The following is a 20,678-nucleotide window of genomic DNA, read 5'->3' on the forward strand; positions in this document are numbered from 1 at the left end:
AACAAATTGGCCTGTTCAAACAGGACGCGCCTTCACTGAGAGTCTGGTCTATTTCAGAGCGAAGCCTACAGATCGTCTCCAGTATGAGTTTGAAGGATATATGATGTCGAGCTGATTCAGCAGGGGAAGCAGGTTAAAAGATGAAGGTAGAAGCTAAAACCTACAGATCTCAGTGTAAAAGTGAACCAGCTCCTCACCATGGCGATCGAGACAGAAAACAATGAAATCAAGGAACAACGCTGTTCCTGTGAAGCCGGCGAGGTCTTTATTCAGTCATTAAAAGGAAAAGCAGCATGTTTACCTTCAGTTCCTAGCGTAGCATAGATGTGCTAACATACACAGGTTAAAACGTAGAAACATAATCTTTTAGGAATCTATATCTTACAAGTATTACTATTAAACAACGTGTAACTTTGACGAGCCCCAAATCCACAACCCAGACAAATCTGAAGCGACCTGGCCAAAGCAACGCTCTGATTGGCCAGTCTGTGTTTGTGGGCGGGGCTCAATTCCCTCTCCCTCACCCCAAATCACATTTCAAAATACAGCCACTCTCTCTGTGAGGGCATGGCAGGTCAACAAGGGGTCATTTTGCTAACGAGGGGTGGCGTCTCCTCTCAAATTATCCACTGACTATTACCCAACATCCATCACAGTTTACAGCATAGTTTTCCCGGTGCAGTAAAGGATTTTTTTCAGATCTACTAACATTTAGTTTTACCTACAAATAGTCATTGAGATAAAAACTCCTAAACACAAATCCTCTGATTGTCTGACTTCTTGTGTTTCTGCCCCGTTCAGACCTTCTTGGAGCTTTGTTCCCACATCTCAGCATTTACTTTGAGTGCTAGCAGCTCTGTGAGAGCGAGCTCCGGATTCATCGTCTGGGGAACATCTGTACAAAATGTCATGCAATCTATCCAATATTTGTTGAGATATTTCAGTCTGGACCAAAGTGGCCCAACTGTCTCAGGATCGCTTCGACAAGACCCGAGTTGTAATAAACCAATTTTTCTTTCGAGGAAATTGAAAAGAACAACTCATGTATGCCATTTATCTTTTTCTCTAAAATGACATTTATTTGGAAGTAATATTACACAAGACATGTGAATGCCACTGTGAAAGCAAACAAAAATAAAGCCGATGCTGTAATATGATTATGAAACATCTGTGTGAGAACAGCAGGTTGTTGCCTCTCCTTTTACCCTTCATCCAAACACACACACGGTGCCCGAGGCCAGCCGGTGTTTGTACTCGTAGAGGTAGTAGGAGGCCGGAGGGAAGTTGCATTTCATCTCCATCCTGCCCGGCACCACGTGGACCGCCACGCCGGATCCCAGCCCCTCCTGCAGCTTGCTCAGCATGCGTGAGGCCAGGTAGCGCCGCGCTCTGCCCGGGTCTTCCTCGATGGAAGCGTACACCTCAGGTGGCGGGTTGGGGATCTTCCACTCCAGGTCCACGATGAGCTGGTGGATGCGGCTCTTGTCCAGTGAGGTGGGCGTGTCGCGGTAGCACGCCACCACGTGGGGGATTGGCGCTTCAGACGCCACAGAAATGAAATTGTTGGGCTGCTCTTGTGGCGGCTCCTTTTGTGGCGGCTCCTTTTCCTCCTGCGGCTCCTCCTCCTTCTCGTCATTCTCGTCCTCCATGGGTCCGACGGCAGGGTGCAGCATCACCGCCCAGCGCAGCCAATCGTAGTTCTTCTCCAGGGTCTTCAGGATGCTCCCCGCTGCCTCTTCAGGGGGCGCGCGGTTCTGCACGGCCTCATGGAGCTGCTGCCGTACATCCCCCTCCGCCTGCTCCAGGAAGTAGCCTAAGCAGCGACCTCCTGTGTTCTTCATCTTCCTGTAGAGGTCTCCCATGCGGTCGGACCAGGTCTTCATCAGCAGGGCTTGGTCTCTGCCTGTCAGGGAAGCCTGCGTGAAGAGGCACAGCAGACCCGTGCCCAGAACAAAGTTGATCTGTTGGAAGGAAGGGAGGGAAAAGGAGAAAGCATGAGCCTTCAAATAGTGTTCAAAAATAGCTAAGAACATGTGTTTCACGCTGCGGGGCGTAGCAGATGGTTGGTTTGCCACATGGATGCTATTCAAACTGTGCTGAGTTCAAACAACTTTTCTGTCTGCCCAAATTAAGCGATTAGAAATAAATGGACTCAAAAATTGTGTGTGCAAAGTATTGAAAAACGTGTTTTTGTTGCGTCAAAGTTCTGCTTTCGTATGTAGCTAACCACTCCGAAACAATTAGCTACTAACGTTTCATAAAGTTGCAGCCAAAAAAAGAATCAAGCACACTGTGTGTGTTTATTTGTGTCGAGCAAACATGGAGTGACAACATGTGCTCACTGCTGTTAGTATAAAAATACCTGATTCTTCTGATCCCCAGAGAAGGAAACATGACGTCATACTGACAAGAAACTCGTTGATTGGACAGTTTCAGCGATTGTCATCCTGCATCATCATCAGGACCAAAATCTAATTCTGGGACCGGCAGATGTTTATGCAGCACTTTAATGCTTCCGATGTGTGTATTAACATCACAAAGAGCTCATGAAGGAATAACTGATGAGAAGCATTATGAGACAGTGAGGCATGCTGGGAGAAACTGTATGAAAGCCTTCCTGGGCAGAAGGCGTCTTGGACGCTAATGATTCAGAGCTTATTACTTTGGGAACGCTGACACACATGTTTTTGGGATAATTGTGAATATCGTCATGAGTGACGAAAAAACTTGTTATGGTAGAGAAATGAAACATAGAGCCTGATTTTAAAAATACAGGAAGTAACGTAATAAAAAAAAAACACTCATAATGTTGAAATTTTTAAACCTTATGATTCACAATTACCTTGATTAACATTGTTCAATTATTTGTTTTTCACTAAAAAGAAGTGAACACTCGGCCAAAACAAACCACGCCGTCACTGTCTGCAGATCTTATATTATATCTTAATGTCGTATATTATATGTTGCATTTTGAATCATAGCGTATGTGGATTTTGTCAGCATTCCCTGGTTCTTGTCCCAGCATGACACAGAAACGTATCACCCACAGCGTGTTTACACATGATTAGTTCTTCAAGGTTAAAGAAATATGGCTGTGGTTCCTTTGCTTAGCGAGGTCAGGTTCTCCGGTCCGGACACGCCAGTTACAGCGGTGACTTTGATGCGTTGGACACGTTGCTGCCCTTCAAAGTGAAACCCAGATCTTAAGGCTCATTGCACAGAATATAGTTGGTTGTTATGTAATTGTTGATCATTTCTTTGGCTGCATAGTGAGGGCACATTTAGCCATGTTTTGCTCTTGCCTTTTACACTACTCAGTCCTTGACAAGTCCTTTACGCAGACAAATCACTGGTTCAGCAACGATTTCAAGCAGAAACGGCTTCAGCATGAAGACTAATCCACTGATCCTGCTCCCTCACACCCTAAAGCCCCTTAATAAGCGGACTCTGGACTGGAGTTTCCAGGATGTGTGTGTGTGTGTGTGTGTGTGTGTGTGTGTGTGTGTGTGTGTGTGTGTGTGTGTGTGTGTGTGTGTGTGTGTGTGTGTGTGTGTGTGTGTGTGTGTGTGTGTGTGTGTGTGTGTGTGTGTGTGTGTGTGTGTTTATTGAGCATTTTCTAAATACCTACACAAACAGAAACAGTAAAGCATAAACAACAATCAACGTTCTTTGTACAGACAACAGTCGCCCAGTCGGTCAGTTCATTGATATATACTGTAATCAAAAGTATTTTTGGTAAACGAGCAATCAAAAGTTGTTTCTCATGTAGTGATAATGGGAATGTAGCTTTTGTCAGCCTCTTAATCAGGGAAAACTCCCTCTTTCCACGGTTCCACATCCTATTATAATGAATGTCTTTGGGATTTGAGCTCACAAAGCTCGATATCTGAAACCCCATCACCCTGGACTCTGAGAAACTGGGACAGTCATTCCCCGATGGTTTGTTGCCACTGTGGTGGGAACGAGAAAGTGTTCAAACAACAAGTGAGGGAACGGTATCAGTACTGATCATTCAAAGCCATAATGATAATAAATAAATCAGACCAGACTGTGGACAGCGTCCCAGTGGCGATGGGACATATAGAGTAAATAATAAATGATTATCTTGCCCGAAAATGTGTTGAACAGATAATTACATAATTACTCTTACGTAACGAGCAAGCCTGTGACTGCTGCTGTGTCTGTTAAGGTCCATTTATTTGCACAGTTGCAGTTATGTGTGTCCTGCTCAAGGGCACTACGGCAGATGTCATTTGTTGTTGCTTTTATATATCTCTAAGACAGAGGAGAGGAAGCTCTATTCAACCCTTAGGGAAATATGTGCTCACACTTGCTTTTGTGGGTCTCAAATGTGTGGCATATTAGTCCCAGTTATGTAACGTTGTTTCACACACAACTCAGTATTCAGGCTTTGAGATCCCTGTTTTAAACTGAGGTTTAAAGCCTGAGCAGCTCCGGTTAGTGAATCAAATACAATTTTAAAAAACACCGTTTGTTCCCGAAGCAGCAGGCAAAAGGGAATTTGCCAACTCAGCTAACAAGACAACAGAAGGTCACAGCTCTGCTGAATTAAATATTCAGTTTATTTTCATACCAAGATGCAGCATTCTTCATTCCCCACAGGAGCGCAATGTTTTTCTTTTGCTCCGAAAACTGAATATTTCATCCCGTACGGCTGCGTTGCTCAATGCTCAACGTCTTTCTCATAAACGTGTCTCCGGGGAGGTTGAGAAGCCTATATTTGCATTAGATTTGAAGAAATGCAGTCTGAAGTGAATTATTGGGTGCAATGTAATTGATAATATGCAGTATATTGATGACACATCGGTTCCAGCTTTAAAAGAAGTTGTGCATCAGATTGCTTTGTCACCTCATGTGTCCTGCAGGAGTGTGTGTCCTTGTGTAATGAGCTGTAGACTAAAGGAAGCTTGAACGGCCCCCTGCAGGGAGGGGAGTTCACCTTCACCAACCTTGACGCAGAACTCCCTCAGCTCCCAGCGTTTGGGCTTGCGACTCAGTATGAGCTCCTCCAGCAGCGTGGGCTGGTCAGTCAGCGCCGACACTCCCATCAGACGGTTGTAGAGGGCCGTCAGCTGCCTCTCCAGCCGGTAGTCCTGCACGTACTGCAGGAACACCTCCGTCTCCTTCTTGGTGAAGTCTGGCTGGGCCCTCACCTGAAACGAGCAGGAGTCAGAGAGGCTGGAGGGGGCAGGAGGGACATCAAAGAGTCCAGTTTAAAGTGTTTGGTGGCTTGGTGGTCGTGTTGTGTCTCGTAGTCAGTTTGTGTCTCTTTGTAGTTGTTTTGTCTCTCTTTGTGGTTGTTTGGTGTCTCTTTGTAGTTGTTTGGTGTCTCTTTGTGGTTGTTTTGTGTCTCTTTGTAGTTGTTTGGTGTCTCTTTGTGGTCATTTTGTGTCTCGTAGTCAGTTTGTGTCTCTTTGTAGTTGTTTTGTGTCTCTTTGTGGTCGTTTTGTCTCTCTTTGTGGTTATTCTGTGTCTCTTTGTGGTTATTCTGTGTCTCTTTGTAGTTGTTTGGTGTCTCTTTGTAGTTGTTTGGTGTCTCTTTGTAGTTGTTTTGTGTCTCTTTGTAGTCGTTTTGTCTCTTTGTAGTTGTTTGGTGTCTCTTTGTGGTTGTTTTGTATCTCTTTGTAGTTGTTTTGTCTCTTTGTAGTTGTTTGGTGTCTCTTTGTGGTTGTTTTGTGTCTCTTTGTGGTCGTTTTGTCTCTCTTTGTGGTTATTCTGTGTCTCTTTGTGGTCGTTTTGTCTCTCTTTGTAGTAGTTTTGTCTCTTTGTAGTTGTTTGGTGTCTCTTTGTGGTTGTTTTGTATCTCTTTGTAGTTGTTTTGTCTCTTTGTAGTTGTTTGGTGTCTCGTTGTGGTCGTTTTGTCTCTCTTTGTAGTAGTTTTGTCTCTTTGTAGTTGTTTGGTGTCTCTTTGTAGTAGTTTTGTCTCTCTTTGTAGTTGTTTGGTGTCTCGTTGTGGTCGTTTTGTCTCTCTTTGTAGTTGTTTGGTGTCTCTTTGTAGTAGTTTTGTCTCTCTTTGTGGTCGTTTTGTCTCTCTTTGTAGTAGTTTTGTCTAATTTTCTGGTCATTTTGTCACTGTCGTTGTTTTGTGGCTCTTTGTGGCTTATTTTGTTTCTTTTTCATTGTTTTGTGTCACATTGTGTGTCGTGAATAATACATCCTTATGATTTATGATAATTTTAATCAACAGTATTTGATACATTTTTCACGAAAAAGGATGTCTACTAAAAAAAGATTCATCTTGTCTCTGACACAATAAAAATGTTGTTGTTTAAGTGCCAATTTAAGAGTGTTAAGCATATTTTGATAATGTTTTGCAGTATAATAATGACATTTCTTTCACTGATGAAGTGTCACGTTTTCTTGACAGTTGTTATTCTTACCTCAGAGAGATGAAATGGCTGCTGTACTGAGCCTATTTAAGATATTTATACATGTTGAAATAATTCAACAAAAAGGTAAAGGGATGGTCTGCTCATACTGTCTGGTGGAAGTAAACAGACGCTGCAGTCATACATCTGGTCACATATGGACATTTACATAATACGCTTAGCTTGATGAGTTCAGGCACAGTCGCACATCAGTTTAGGAAAATTGGCAGCACGTTCCCTTTGGTCTTAGCGTTCATGTGTCGGCCAGCAGCCGGACACATTCACTCCACCAAAGCCTGCATCCTTGCTTTCTTATCAAACTATTCATTCTAAACGCAAAGCATTGCTGCTCTTAAACTTTTTGATGTGTAAGTGATAAAAGTCTTGATTGGAATACTTAAACTATCAGGGTGACATCTAAAGCTTATTTAATTAGTCATAAATCAGTCAAATATTTTTGGTGAAATCTGATTGATAGGTCTGTACAATGTTAGAAAATAGAGACTGTAAATGTAATTAAAAACGTTGTTTTTAATTAAGCTAATAGCCAGCACCACATTTCCCCTGTTGATTACTTGCATAAAGAAAATTATTGTTTGTTTCAGACATTTTCTAAAAATGTATGTTTAAATATGCACATGTAGTATTTTATTGCTTAATATGTGCTGATTTGCACTAGATGTAACATTTAAGACTCAAAGGTTTTTAGAGGATTGTGCATCTCTTTGTATCACTCCATAAATCATTAAAAAAAAATCTCCATGTTTTTTAGCAATAAAATGTTGTATAAATCAGGTTCAGGTTATGAATGCAAAATAAAACCCCTCTGCAGGAACTATCTGAATGTAGATGTAGGAATTAAAATGTAAAGTTTGGATATCAGAGCTGCTGAATGGAAGATTTCTTGCTCAGCGGAAAAACTAATTTAGAGAAAATGGCCTCTAAAATGTAAATGACCTTTAAAATTTAAAATCAATGATCAGTCGACTGACTTATAAATAATTTGATTCAAAATCCCAAAGTACACATGGTAGCGTGTGGTTTTATACCACAGGCAGCGCCGAGGGAAAGTCACCTTCACAGTAAAACACTGAGAGGCAAACACACTCCGATCCTCCCCGACTAAGCCGACACCAGACTACCCTCCAAAATAAAAGTGCCGTTATCTGCTCAGTACAAATGCATGTTTGAGATCCGGGGAGCGTTTCCTCACCGCTGTGCCCAACTGGTAGTACACCACTGCCAGGTCGTCCTCCAGCCGGTGGACCTCCTGGTCGTCCAGCAGGCCGTGACCCGCTGCTCCCAGCTCCTGATCGATGTGGTCCAGGTTCTTCTTGGCCCCCTCACTCTCCTCTGCTGTGGCGCTGCCCCCCAGATAGGAGCAGATGCCCTGGACCAGGACCCTGAGAACATCATATGACAAATGAAGCAAACTTATGGAATGGAAACTCATTTGGAATGTATAATGTTGTACGTTCAGTTGTGCATGACGCATTGATATCCATAAGACTCACCTCACAGTTTGCATGTAGCCCACTGGTTCCAAGACCTTTCCAAACAACGCCATGGCTGTGTTCTCTATGCAGACAATCAACAGTTAGCCCCACACGTCTGACACGTTGTGCCATCATTCAGAAATGATTGAATTTGTTGCTGCTCTGACAACTAATAAATTAGCGGAGCAAACTTGAGTTCTACTCACCTCGGTGGTTCGTGTACACGTTTGTTCTGACCTTCCCAGTTCCTCCAGTATTTATACTCACTCCTGAACAAGCGGTTGATCTGATAAGAGCTTTCCACCAACATGCTCTCTCTGAACTTGAGAGGTGGATGTGTGAGCAGCGTTGGGGACTAGTGAACTACATGGAAGTACGCTGGTAGTTGAACCACATTTCAGCGTAGCTTTCTGGTAGTTCAACTATTTTCATATTTCTATAGTGATTTTAGTAGTTAAACTTTATTTCTGGTCCTTTTAGATCACATCCGCGATCATTATGGGCACCTGTCTGACTATATGACAAAATTACTGTTTGTTACTATTTTTATATCAACATTCAATGTTTTCTTCCTGGAAAACAAGATGACACGTGTTCTTACATCAGCTCATACCAACCAATAATATCATGACCTCCATCTGTCAATCAATCTGCTCATTTAGCAACACAGAACTCGAGAGCTAATCTTTTCAGGCATCAGATCAAATTCCTCCCAACATTACGTCCCACCCCCGACCCTGTTTCCCAGAAACACGTCACAACACGGAAGATACACACCCTGGAAATGCTTTTTGCAATTACTGTCTTCTTTGCAGGTAATGTCACCACTGTTTCACTATATCCATTGTTTATCCCTTTTTTGCCTGGTTACCCTGAACACTAATCTGACTAGAAGAGCACTCAGAGGGCACACACCTCCACCGGGCCATGAGGATGAAAAACAACGTGTGCATGTGCCCCGTGATCCGGATCTACTCCAAAGCTTAACGAGTTCTTTCTTGTCCCACGCTTCACCTTCCAGGTTTCATGAGAACCAGGCCGGTAGTTTTACTTTAATCCTCCTGACAAACAACAACACCAAATTGAATGTAACCTCCTTGGCAGGAGTAATAATAACCTATTTATCATTTTGTCTTTGAATAGTTTTACTGCGGGTAAAATTATCCTCCATTAAATTAGACAAGCAGCAATGAGTCATCAGGAGAAGAGAGGGAAGAGGCAGAAGGTGTTTCACATCCTCTCATTACCTGTAGTCAGTCACCGCAAGAAAATACACACAGAAAAAACCCTAAAGACAGCGGTGTTAATCCCTGAGGACAACAGACGAGTCCTCATTAAGACCCTCTCGCTATAGAGTGAAAGGAGGGAGGAGTCCTAGAAGGAACAGCTGAGTCAGCATTCTTGCACTTCTAGCACCTTTGTTGTTTTTTTTATGTGTTTTGGTGAAATAAGGTCCACGGTTAACATAAGTGTAAGGGATTTTAACATTTTATTCTACGACATAAAATGGGATATCTGAAAAGAGGTGGGTGCTCACAAGTGGCTAATAGAGGACAGTCATTAAAACCAGCCCCACCGTCACATGTTTCAACATCAATTTACCAATAATTATAATCAATAATGATACATCTGGGTGAGGAAGATGAAGCAGCACTTGCCCCTTCCTCATTAACACCATTGAGGTGCCCTTGAGCAAGGCCAGCAGATCAGACCGTGTTTGTACTGGACAGCTTCCAAGTGTGTCTGTGTGTGTGTGTGTGTGTGTGTGTGTGTGTGTGTGTGTGTGTGTGTGTGTGTGTGTGTGTGTGTGTGTGTGTGTGTGTGTGTGTGTGTGTCTGATCCATAGAGACCCCACTTCGACATTGGATTGCCTTATGGTATCTCAGTGAAACAGTAAAAATCCAATAGGGGGCATGAGTGAGACTTTTTGGACAGTCGCTCAGTATCCGAAGGTTCTTTTGGTTTAATATGAGAAACAAATGTCTATTTATCACTTTTACAAAACTACTGTAAGGGGGCTCTAACACTTTCATCGACACACTTTCAAACCCCACAACGATTGGTTGATGTGAGCCCCCGTTTGTTACAGCCCCGCGCAAAGACTGCAACAAAAAGAGATCAAACGAGTTAAACGTAATAAATAGACATTTATTTCTCATATTAGACTAAAAGAACCAAATGTGGAAGATCAGTTGTGAATGCAACACTTATACAACAAACAAAGAAACTGGGGAGATGCCATTGAGGCTGCGCCGTCGCCAGCTAATGGCTAACTACTGGCTTTAGCTTAAAGGGACATGGAGAGAATCACCCAACAAAGTGCAGGAATGCAGGGAGAGATGGGTGGCTCAGCCTGGAAGCTTTGGGTGGGTTGGAGGAGTTGTGGCATGGGAGTAGCTGGCAAAGAGTTCTGCCCTGCAGTATTGTGGCCATCTGTGGTTTCTGACATCCTGAGTGTTGATCTGGAGCTATGTGAGGCAAAAAGAAGGAACCATATAGATAAAAGATACAGGAAATAACTTTTTTAATTTTCACAGATGGGTCGAAGGATCCAGTAGCTGAGAAGACGGGGGCGGCTGGTCGTCCAGGGGGTGAACGTTGGGCTTTGCAAAAGAACATCCAACTATCTGAAAGTATATACAGTAGAGCTGTATGCTATTTTGATGGCAGTTCAGTGGATTGAACAGATTAAACCTTGTAAAATATTAATATGATGTGACTCATTGTCTGCGAAGCATTTTGTCTGGTGTATCCCAGAGGTGGTCTGTTTTAATATATGAAATCCTGCTAGTATTAAAGTAAGAAGGAGGGGCATGATGTCACTTTTTCTATGAGCTCCAGCACACATTCATATTCCAGACAATGAAACGTTGACAAAGGAAGCTGTTAAAAAGAGAAACCTAGAGGTAAACATACCGTACAACAATTTAAATCTAATCTGGTGTTAACTGAAATGAGGAACATTGGATCCACAGAAATGTAATTAAAAAGTATAATAGAGTGAGGAGGGAACGGAAAAGGAATACAATGTATATTTGACTTCTTGTGAGCCTCTGGACGTATAAAAAGGATCTAGCATGAAGATGTGAGTCCAGTGGAGTGATCCCAGAAGGTGGCAGCACTGCAACACTGCGGATGCCGGCTGCCGTAAAAAAAACGAAGACGAAGAAGAAGACACTTCCGGTTGGAGGCGGTGAAAAGGCGCTAAAATCAAAACGTTTGAGAGGAGTCGGAGGAGAGGAGGTAAACAAGCAGTACGTTCAGTGGGGCAGCTGAAGTAGTTCACGTGTGTATATCATTAATACTCTTAAGAGAAAATGGACCACCCGACGTCACGTTTCTTCACCAAGCTGAGACAGCTGTCGGTGATGTTAGAGGCAGAAACGGCTGAGCTGCAGAAAGCGTTTGACAACCGGGACGGGGACGACGACGCCGACGACGACAGCGGTGAGAGACGACACCCAAGTCTGTCGCTCAGCCCCGGGAGTCACGTATAAACCGTTTAGCTAGCTTTAACAGTTGTTTTCTATTTCAGAAACCACGGCGAAAGCAGCCACACGCGCATTTCACCAAGTGAACAGCGACATCGGGAGCCTCAAGGTACGTGGCGATGAAAACTAACCAGACTCGGTTCATGTAGCTGCTAATTTAAGTTGGTGTCGTTTAACGGCACGTAGAGACGGGATGGGGCAACATCTAGTCGTGAAGCCAGTGACGCAGTGATTACCCCGCATACGCTAAATCAATCAAAATGTGGTAATGGTTACTTAAGTCTATTCTCAGCTCGGTTAGTTTTCCATCAACATGAAAACAGGGATAATTTGCTCCAGTAATGTTATAGTTAAGGTAAGATTAGTAAATATAAAATTGTTAAAAAAAAAAACCTGCAAGACAATTAAACAGTTTGTGAATAATAATTATTTTAGCAAAATGTCGGTCAAATGTCATTTCTTGAACACTACTGCTGCATAATTAAACATGATTACGCTATAGGGTAATTCCGTGCCAACTCAGCCACCCATGTACATGACACCTCTCAGATTTTGCTGAAAAGCGGTGAAAATATGCCTTATATTATCAAACAAAGGAATCTGAAGTTTCAGGTCAATATCTCAAACGGTTTGGCCGTGGCGTCCATTTGAATTTCAAGTGCCACACCCCTTTTTGACACATTGGAATTTCGCATTTCATTTGTTGGCATTTTTGGAGGCCCATGACTTCTGTTCTAATAGTGATAGAAGGCTGAGAATTGCTCTGTTAGTTTATTGTAATGTGTACTACACAATTCTACAGGCAGAATCAACATTCCTTACTGTTTGGGTGAGAGGTGGGTCACCAAGTCCAATTTTTTTTTGACGGCCAAAATTATTTTTCACTTTTTGGGTGCTCCTAGCACCACGATGAATGATCATATTTATTCTAAACAGGATTATTTGTTATATTTGGGACCTTTGCTCTTGCCAAAATGAATTTGAAGGGTATGGTACCACTGGTGGGGGTTTTATGGGGGACCAAAAACCCTCCCGTGCAGAGGTGACTCTTTTGGAACCCCATATTTGGACCCCCAAATGACCACGTGGGCACTTGATGATCCTAATGGGATTTATACCACATACAGATACATATTTGTTCTTTCTTTTAATGAAATAAAACCTTTGACTATGAAGCTCCTTGATATGAATTTCATTCGTCAAAATGCACCATTTTGGACTTTTTTTTCCAGAAGTCTGGAATGTAGATCAGTGAGAATTTAGTGATGATAAAGCATGAAAATAGTGGAAATAACTTAGTATTATGCTCAGTGATGGCAAACAATTAAATATTTAGACTGCTGGCCATTCATTTCCTGAAAATCACAAATTAACCCCTTATCCCCGATGAAAGAGACCCGCCTGTGACAAGCGACTTGCAGCACGTGCAAGTCTGCAGGCCACTGATGCAAACCACATTCTGACACGGGCAAACCGTTTGAGATATTGACCTGAAACTTCAGATTCCCTCGTTTGGTAACATAAGGCATATTTTCACCGCTTTTCAGCAAACTCTGAGAGGTGTCATGTACATGATACCCCGATTTTGGCTGCTTTCACATGGAATGACCCTATATAAAAGATGCTTAAAGGTTTGTAAAACTCAAAAAGTTAATTTTCTTTATAGATATCTATGTACTATTCTGGATTGGCCACACGTGTTTTGTTTTGTTATATAATTTCCCTTTTTAGTTCTGGCTGATAGCTCGTATGGCTCACTTGTTTAGTTATTGTTAACTGTAGTCCTTGAATGTGACATGCATTTTTGAATGTGTAATGATAAAAAAACAAAACAGAATACACGCTACACTGTTCAGTATTAAAGTTAGTTTAATGGTTATTTGGTTTCTACTTCTTAATGGCCCTTTGACATGATGTTGCATCAAAATTACAATTCATTCAAACAAACTGAGAGTTTTATTTTGCATATTTGAATATCCAAACAAGAGCCTAATGACCACAAGGTCTGATGACAAAAGTGCACCTTTGAGTTTTTATGAAAAACAATAATTATTTGATATGTGGAATAAACGGTAAGTGATCGTGCACCACGCCATTGCACTTCGTAATAACTCTAATAAACTAATAAATAAGTATTTTATCACATACACCATGAATCTGTGGGCCTTTAACTTTTAAAAGAAGAGTAGTGACGTTCTACCCTCACACAGGAGCAGATCCGGGGTCCGGTTGCTCAGCAGAAAGCACGGGTGTATGAGGTGAGCAGCTTCATTAAGGCCTGCAGAGTGATGCAGCAGAGGGTCGGTAACGACATCCAGACACTGAAGGGACACTGGGAAAATTACGGTTACCAAGCTCTTCAGGACCCCCAGAGAGAAACCAGTAAGTAATAACGGTGTCAGTGAGTCAAACTTATGTTTATGTACACATTGATATTTACCGAAAGTTTACTACAAGGCACGGTGTTAAAGTTATTATGTTTGCTCACTGAAGGAAACAACATCCACTCCAAATGTGTTGTCATTGTAACTTTCTCTGCCACAGAGGCCAAAGGTCAGGAGTCTGAAGAGGAAGTAGCAGATGAGAATGAAACCAATCCATCAACGGGAGGAGAAGGGGAAAGCCAGGAGGAGGCTGGAGGCAGTCTGTCCTCATCGACTCTGCCGCCGGGACCGCCGCCCTCCACCGACCTGCTGCGAACCCCTCGGCTCTCTGATTTTGGTCTCTGTGAGATTCAGATGAAGAGAGCTCTGGCTGGGTGGTGCTCTGAGGTGCCTCCCATGCCTGAGATGAGCATCCCACCCCCATCACTCAACACGCCTGCGCTGCCACCCATGCTCTTGACCCCCAAACGTGCCCTGCGGATGGATGACGACGAGCTACAGACACCTCAGATGTCTGACTTTGGGATTTCAGAGCACACCATGTGTCTGAACAACGACTTCACGATGGATCTGCTCCGGAAGAACGTTGAAAAGCCCCAACGGTAGAGCATAATGAGTATTACATAATGTACATGACCTCAGCTGGCTTTCTCTGAGGTCACTGCCTGCTGTGACTTTATGAGTGTCCTCTACTTTGACAGACCGCCAGAAGACATGCCTGTACCACCAGTGAATGCTTTAATGGAGAGTTTGCACACACAAGGTATGACACTCTTGGAGTTTCCTCCTCTCCTTAAATTTAAGCAGCTTCCACTGTTTTAACAGCATTTTTTTCCTGTTCATCTTCTTCATTGTGCTCCTCCTTTTTCCTTATACATTTCAGTTTTAAATCCTCAGCTTTTTTTACCTAGACTGAGTCACAGTAGTCTTTTCCTTGTGTCGATGCTCTACTGTTCTATGTGGATTATAAGTTGCTTGTCATTATCATAGACGGATGTGATGGTTTGTTTGTGGACTGCCATTTTGAAATCATGGTTGGTCATTTTGGCCATCGCCATTTTTTTTTAATTGTAAACACAAGTGACACAAGAAGATGAAGTGTCGCTAAATGCTGAATAAGAAATGTTTTGGTTACCAAATGATAACAATTAAGTTGCATGTGTAAAGGTGTGGTCACACCAATCACAGATTTTCACCGTCAAGTTTGACTGCAGGATCAGATGTGTTTATTCACTCGCACTACTAGACGTGTGCCGTTGCTGCTTTGTACATGTTGATGTCCCAGATACGCCGGGAAACCATACGGCGTCCTGTCTGAGGTCATTACGTCATCCAGAGGTGCTCGCTGAATTTCACTGAGCTGTGTTGACTGAAGTCATGCCCCCCAGCACAAATTTGCTATCTATTCACTTCTTTGCATTGACTTTGTATGCAACAGCACAACACTTTGTTTGGTGGGAACATATGCATGCTCTATTGAAGAAGACTTGAGACCATAAACTCACATTTATAATGTGTACTGACACTTTTCAGAATCTGAGGTTTCTGCCTGTTGAACTAGGAATTTAAGTTGGGGTTTTTTTCTAGAGTTGCTCTCAATCCTAATCCTATTGTATTACATTGTTAATGATGGAGTACCAGCGGGGGAGCAAAATGTGTTTTAGAAAACATTCAGTTTAAATGTCCATGTTATTTAGAATACTGTCATCACATTAGCTTGTTGTCAGACGGCCGGCTCTGACGGGGAACATGAAGAGCTTCACATGAGCAGCTCTGGTATTATGCTCTTTTTAGAGTCACCAGAGTCCTTTTCACAAAACCAGTCATTTTACTAACGGAACACAGAGGTTGCTGGTCTGCTGCTGCCTCGAGTGGTTACTTGTTTGTGTCATTGTGTGACTTTGGTACATTCCAACTAACCAAAGTTACATTCTTCTTCTTGCCTGCAGCACAGAACCTGGAGTCCCCAGAACCACCTGTGTTTTGCACCCCGGGGTTGAAGATCAAAAAGACGAAGGATCACTGCTCCCCACCTGCTCAAAGCAGCGATGAACCAGAACCCCTCAGACGGCCTGGAATCCTGCCTGACACCCCCGAGGTCCCCATATTTCTAAACCCCAACTTGAACACACTGTTCAGCATCCAAAAGGTATAAAGTTTAATTATACATTTAATTGATAATGATTGTTTCTTTAGTTCCTCATCCAGACTCGCTGAACACAAAACCTTTCAGCTCCAGGTTTTTCGCATGTGTTCACAGAGTGCACAGCAGCCAGAGGCTGTGAACATGCCTGCTGATGAGGACACGCACCCCTTCGGCCTTCCATTACCTCGTAAGGGAGCAACTGGCTGCAAGCGCCCCTGGGAATGTGATGTGCCAGATGTATCCATGACGGGGGTGGAGGACATGCAGATGCCAGAGATGCCTAAACTGGAATCTCCTTTGGGAAAGTTTTTACAGACTGTAAGACCAAAGCATGTTCGCCCTCATCAGTGATCCTCAACGTGCGGCCCTATGAGGGATGCAAATAGGACCGAGTTCCCCAAACTAGTTTCTGCAGGCCCACTTTTTAAAAATGACAGTCATGACCCGATTCACAGAAGGTCTAATCCATACATCATGAGAAGAGCACATTTAGCAAATTAACGTTCCTGACCATTTCTGACATTTCAAAATCTTGAATAGATTAATAGATAAAAAGCTATTTTTAAGAAAAATATGTTTGATCACAACTTAATTTTATGCATGCGTTATTGAACATATCCACACATTAATTACTTTATGAATGGAACTCAAATAAATGGATTTGGGTGGAGTTAATTCTTTCCTTTTCATTTCCTCTCATCAGTTAAACAATGAACACACTGGTCTTTTTATATTAGATTCAACATTATAAGTAGATTAAATTACCAGAACAATGAAAATTCAGGCTCCCTCGTGTGGCGTCCAGTTGAACTACAGATATAAGTGTTAAATAAAAGACTGGAGGACATTTTGCTAATTTATTTGAGAACTTTAATAACATCTCCTATGATCCTGAACCAGAGAGATTGCACCGAGCGGCCATTTTGTAATTCACAATGAAAGTAGATCATTATTTTATACTTTGAATATAAATACGGTTCTGTGTGCATTAAAATAAACCATCAACATATCCTGCAGCTTGATAAGTAGATGGATAAGTGAGTCTTTCCAGTCTGACCCTAAATATTTCCGTCCATTTGGTATGAGGATAAACGGTATATTTTTTCTTTCTGAATATGGAGAAGGTTTTTATTCGGGGAAAACTTCAAATCACAATGCACTCATGATCCAATGATTATGATAGTATACAGTATATATTGCAAGACAGTCCTCTACTGCCCATTATGTTATACATTACATGAAGCAAAATATATCCCTTAAATGGCAGAGACACGTGAACATAACAGGCAATAAAAATAGCAATTTGAAGATATATGTATTTTCAATGTATTTGCTCAGTGTCTTCTAAGCCAGAGGTCTTCAATGTTTTCAGGCAAAGGAGCCCCTTGGCTTATAGTGACCTCCTATTATATATCCTATCAAATTGTGTTGCTTATTAAACATGGCCAATAATAATGTGTAGGACAGCTTAAAGGGCCATGTAGAAAAGTACTTTGTAATGATGGATGTATGTATACAATGCTAATCCTTTAACATAATTGTTGACAGATTCATACATTTATAGAACATATTTAATTCTAAATTGGCATTTCTACGTCACAATTTCCAGGGACCCCCTGCAGTAACTCTGCGGACCCCCTAGGGGTCCCAGACCCCCTGTTGAAGATCTCTGCTCTCGGAGATACGTTGTTCCACACTGAGTCATGGGCCCGCAATGAGCTGTGATGTTAGGACTTCATACTGAAATATGAACTTGCTTGTCTTGGTTTTTTTACCTCTAGAAAAGTGCAAAAGTTGAGAAGAAGACGGTGAACAATCTGGATCTGGATGGACCCACACAGGAGTTCTGCTTGGGGACGCCTCGCATCAGGATGGACTACCAACTGCCCAGCACCCCAGAGATGCCAGACCTCAGCTCCGTGACACAGGACATCTGTAGAGTAAGCCTGTTTATTCTTACCTGCTGAGAACACTATTCAATTGTCTTCTGTTCACTGAAAATCTTATGATCTCTTCTGTTTTGAAGCTTCTGCCCCTGACTCAGTTGAAGAAGCCTCCTGTGGCGGTTGTGCACCCAAACACATCCAGGTAAAGTGCTCAGAAAACCGAATCCATCCGCATGGAAGACATTCTTTAGATAAGATCACATTTCCTTATAAAGCTGCAGACCAGACGAGATGAGACGGCTGCTGAGAAGAAGAAACCATTATTAGATACGGCATCAATTTAGAATTTATTTGGGTGGTTGAGGTGGTTTTGCCTGTCTGTCCCATCTTATTGCTTTATGCCATTTATCGTTCATGCCTTGACTTTTTCTTCAATCGGGATTGTAATTCCAGCATGTGTCTCTCCTCCCAGTGCTGTGAGACTGTCTGAGGTGTCAGAGATGGAGTACCAGAGTTTGCCAAAGTACCTGAAGCAGATGACTTCGCTGTCCAACCTCAACCAGGCGGTCCACAACATCAACACCTTTACGGCGCAGAGTCGAGGTCAGTGCAGCGTGGATAAATTAAATTTGTCATCAGTTTATTGTATTTAACTTACTGTCATGTTGATCTTTGGTCATATTGTCCAGCTTTGTATGTTTGCCTTCAAAACATCCAAGTGGTTCCTCTCACTTTGCCCTAGTTATGTGTAAATTGTCTAAACACTGAAGTTCAGTAAAAAGTCACATATGGCTTTTATTGCTTCTGTTTTTTGCAATAAGGCTCATTTGCATAGAAAGGGGCTGATTTTGTGCCAAATGTCTGCATATTACCTCATTTAGACAAATGTAGCACTAGAGCACTGACACTCTTTGCTTGGCATCACATTGCACCGTTTGCGTGCGCTTTGAAATGTCTGCAAAAGCTGCAAAAAAAGCTGCACGATTCGATTGCTTTACTTCCTTCCTACAGCAGTTTGGTCAATAGTAATTAAACAGGTTAGCTAGACTGTTTAATTAGCGAGGCATTTGCCCCAGTCAGCAAAATGGCTATAATCAAAGGTGAAGATGAAAGGTGCCACTGCTGCCACTAAGATATGAGACTTAACTCTCATCCACCTCCAGTATATACAGGTCAGTAAATAGAGCTGTGACGTCGTGTTTTCCTGGTCCCCGTGCAAAACAAAAGAATGAACATAAGGTGAACCAGATACAAAATCAAGTGCAGAACAAGATCGGCTTTATTTGGCCAACTATGCGTCAACATACAAGGAATTTGATATGAATCACTCGCAATGTACTTCCAGAGTATGAAGCCTTGTATGGCTACATACAAGACAAGTGTTCTATAAGTTGATTACAAAACAAATGGTGCAAAGAAATAAATAAACATGCAATAATAGAAACAATATACATTTTTCTTCCCCCATTTCTTCTATTTATGTTAAGTTTACGTATATAAAACAAGTCAGACAAATATGGCTTATATTTTTAATATTTTTAATTATTTGAAATCTAGCTGAATACTGAAGAACGTGGAAAAACTGACAGCAGGACTTATAAAAGCACATTTTGCACTGCAGCTTTTAATGCTTCTAATGAGTTACTGCTCTATGACGCCCTCTGCAGGAGAATGCACAGAGTTTCGGATGGATGAGCTGAAGCGGATTTGCATGGATGAAACGAAGACGCTCGTGTACGTCCTCTGTCTGAGCGAGCTCAAGAGGCTGGCGCACGTGGCAGGAACCAGGAGCATGACGGTGTACAAACTGTGCTCGCACAAGTGAAGGTTGCTTGGCTTCATCTCACTCTGTCTGACTCACAAGAACCTGCTTGGACATCCATCTTTAAGTTAGAGATGTGGCTCTCTGACAGCCTCTAATGCTTCTAATCATAATATACACTGCAGAACAATCCTGACAGATTAACTTCCCCAGAGAAAGCTGGCGTTTGTATAAACTTTGTAAATAGTTGTGATGGCTCGTCAATTGTGGAAATTAACTGTGAAATAAAGTTATTAAACATTACTGAACATTATATGGGAATTAATTATTATGAGTACACTATATTCGAACATTTCTGATATTTAATGTTGATAAAAAGTTTAATGATGGACAAAAGATGACATGGCATTGATTGGATTAATCTCTAATCTCCCTCTATGGTGTAACGTGATTCCACTGACATGTGAGGACCTTCTATCACATACATGTGTAAACATGCACAGGAGACTTTGAAATGCTAGATATCTTACCCTTTACCTTTTTTTTAGTTTCAATCTCAACCTAAACTGTTTAAACACTCAGGTGATATTCAGGCACTGGTGTCTGCATACTTTGGGCCATGAAGTACTCTGATCTTCAGATTCTTTCAGTAAAAGTAACAATACCACACTGTAGGAATACTCCGTAAAGGTTCTGTATTCAGTGTTCTACTTAAGTCGGAATAGCAAAGCATCAAAATATACTTAGATTTTCAGAATTTCATGTATGTGTCAATGTATGTTCATGGTAATGTAGGTGGGGGGTGTGGCTTTAATAACTGTATATGTTGCAGGCTAGCTTGTGATCAATGAAGTCTTATGATTTATAATAAATCATAATGTATTTGTTGATCATATTCTGTATGCAAATTCAGACAACTTAGTTACTTAAACTGTCAAATAGATGTGGAGTTTAAAAGCACAATATTTCTGTCTGAATTGTAGAGTAGTTGAATATTAAAATACTAGGACAATTCTGAGGTACTTATACAGTACAGTAAGTTGAGTAATTGTACAGTTATATTCCAGTTGTTTCATATATAATGATCAATAGAAAGATATGATAAAAAAGGTCTACGTAAGACC

At 41.9% G+C, this 20,678-nt stretch overlaps 4 protein-coding genes across 5 annotated transcripts in view; 1 reads left to right on the plus strand and 3 right to left on the minus strand.

Moving 5' to 3' along the window:
* Positions 1-20,678, minus strand: part of lmln (leishmanolysin-like (metallopeptidase M8 family)) — a 429,410-nt gene that overhangs the window by 161,667 nt on the left and 247,065 nt on the right. The window lies entirely within an intron of this gene.
* tgfbr2l (transforming growth factor beta receptor-like) overlaps positions 1-20,678 on the minus strand; it is a 297,577-nt gene that overhangs the window by 6,145 nt on the left and 270,754 nt on the right. The gene's annotated exons all lie outside the window — the stretch shown is intronic.
* Positions 556-7,961, minus strand: LOC311021909 (uncharacterized protein). The gene is made up of 4 exons (XM_084022811.1): positions 7,904-7,961; positions 7,603-7,792; positions 4,971-5,174; positions 556-1,961 (listed from the first exon to the last, which is right to left on the minus strand). Exons 1-4 carry the CDS (start codon positions 7,954-7,956, stop codon positions 1,209-1,211), a joined length of 1,200 nt encoding a protein of 399 aa, XP_083878937.1. The 5' UTR covers positions 7,957-7,961; the 3' UTR covers positions 556-1,208.
* ska3 (spindle and kinetochore associated complex subunit 3) lies at positions 11,087-19,909 on the plus strand. 2 transcript variants are annotated; one of them, XM_084022440.1, is made up of 11 exons: positions 11,087-11,332; positions 11,421-11,485; positions 13,587-13,758; positions 13,921-14,362; positions 14,462-14,523; positions 15,710-15,909; positions 16,021-16,239; positions 17,706-17,846; positions 17,933-17,994; positions 18,265-18,395; positions 19,460-19,909. In XM_084022440.1, exons 1-11 carry the CDS (start codon positions 11,203-11,205, stop codon positions 19,615-19,617), a joined length of 1,782 nt encoding a protein of 593 aa, XP_083878566.1. In that variant the 5' UTR covers positions 11,087-11,202; the 3' UTR covers positions 19,618-19,909. The 2 variants fall into 2 exon arrangements, with proteins under 2 accessions (XP_083878566.1, XP_083878565.1); XM_084022439.1 differs by having other exon boundaries at positions 16,021-16,224; positions 17,688-17,846.

The sequence above is a fragment of the Eutrigla gurnardus genome (assembly GCF_963514095.1).
Source record: "Eutrigla gurnardus genome assembly, chromosome: 12".
Taxonomy (NCBI): Eukaryota; Metazoa; Chordata; class Actinopteri; order Perciformes; family Triglidae; genus Eutrigla; species Eutrigla gurnardus.

Coding starts and splice junctions, on each gene's coding strand:
- LOC311021909 (XM_084022811.1), bottom strand. CDS start 7,956: ATGGCGTTGTTTGGAAAGGTCTTGGAACCAGTGGGCTACATGCAAACT. Junction 5,175..7,602: donor ACTACCAGTTGGGCACAGCG/GTGAGGAAACGC, acceptor TGCTCGTTTCAG/GTGAGGGCCCAGCCAGACTT. Junction 1,962..4,970: donor TGAGGGAGTTCTGCGTCAAG/GTTGGTGAAGGT, acceptor TCCTTCCAACAG/ATCAACTTTGTTCTGGGCAC.
- ska3 (XM_084022439.1), top strand. CDS start 11,203: ATGGACCACCCGACGTCACGTTTCTTCACCAAGCTGAGACAGCTGTCG. Junction 14,363..14,461: donor AACGTTGAAAAGCCCCAACG/GTAGAGCATAAT, acceptor CTACTTTGACAG/ACCGCCAGAAGACATGCCTG. Junction 18,396..19,459: donor CTTTACGGCGCAGAGTCGAG/GTCAGTGCAGCG, acceptor CGCCCTCTGCAG/GAGAATGCACAGAGTTTCGG.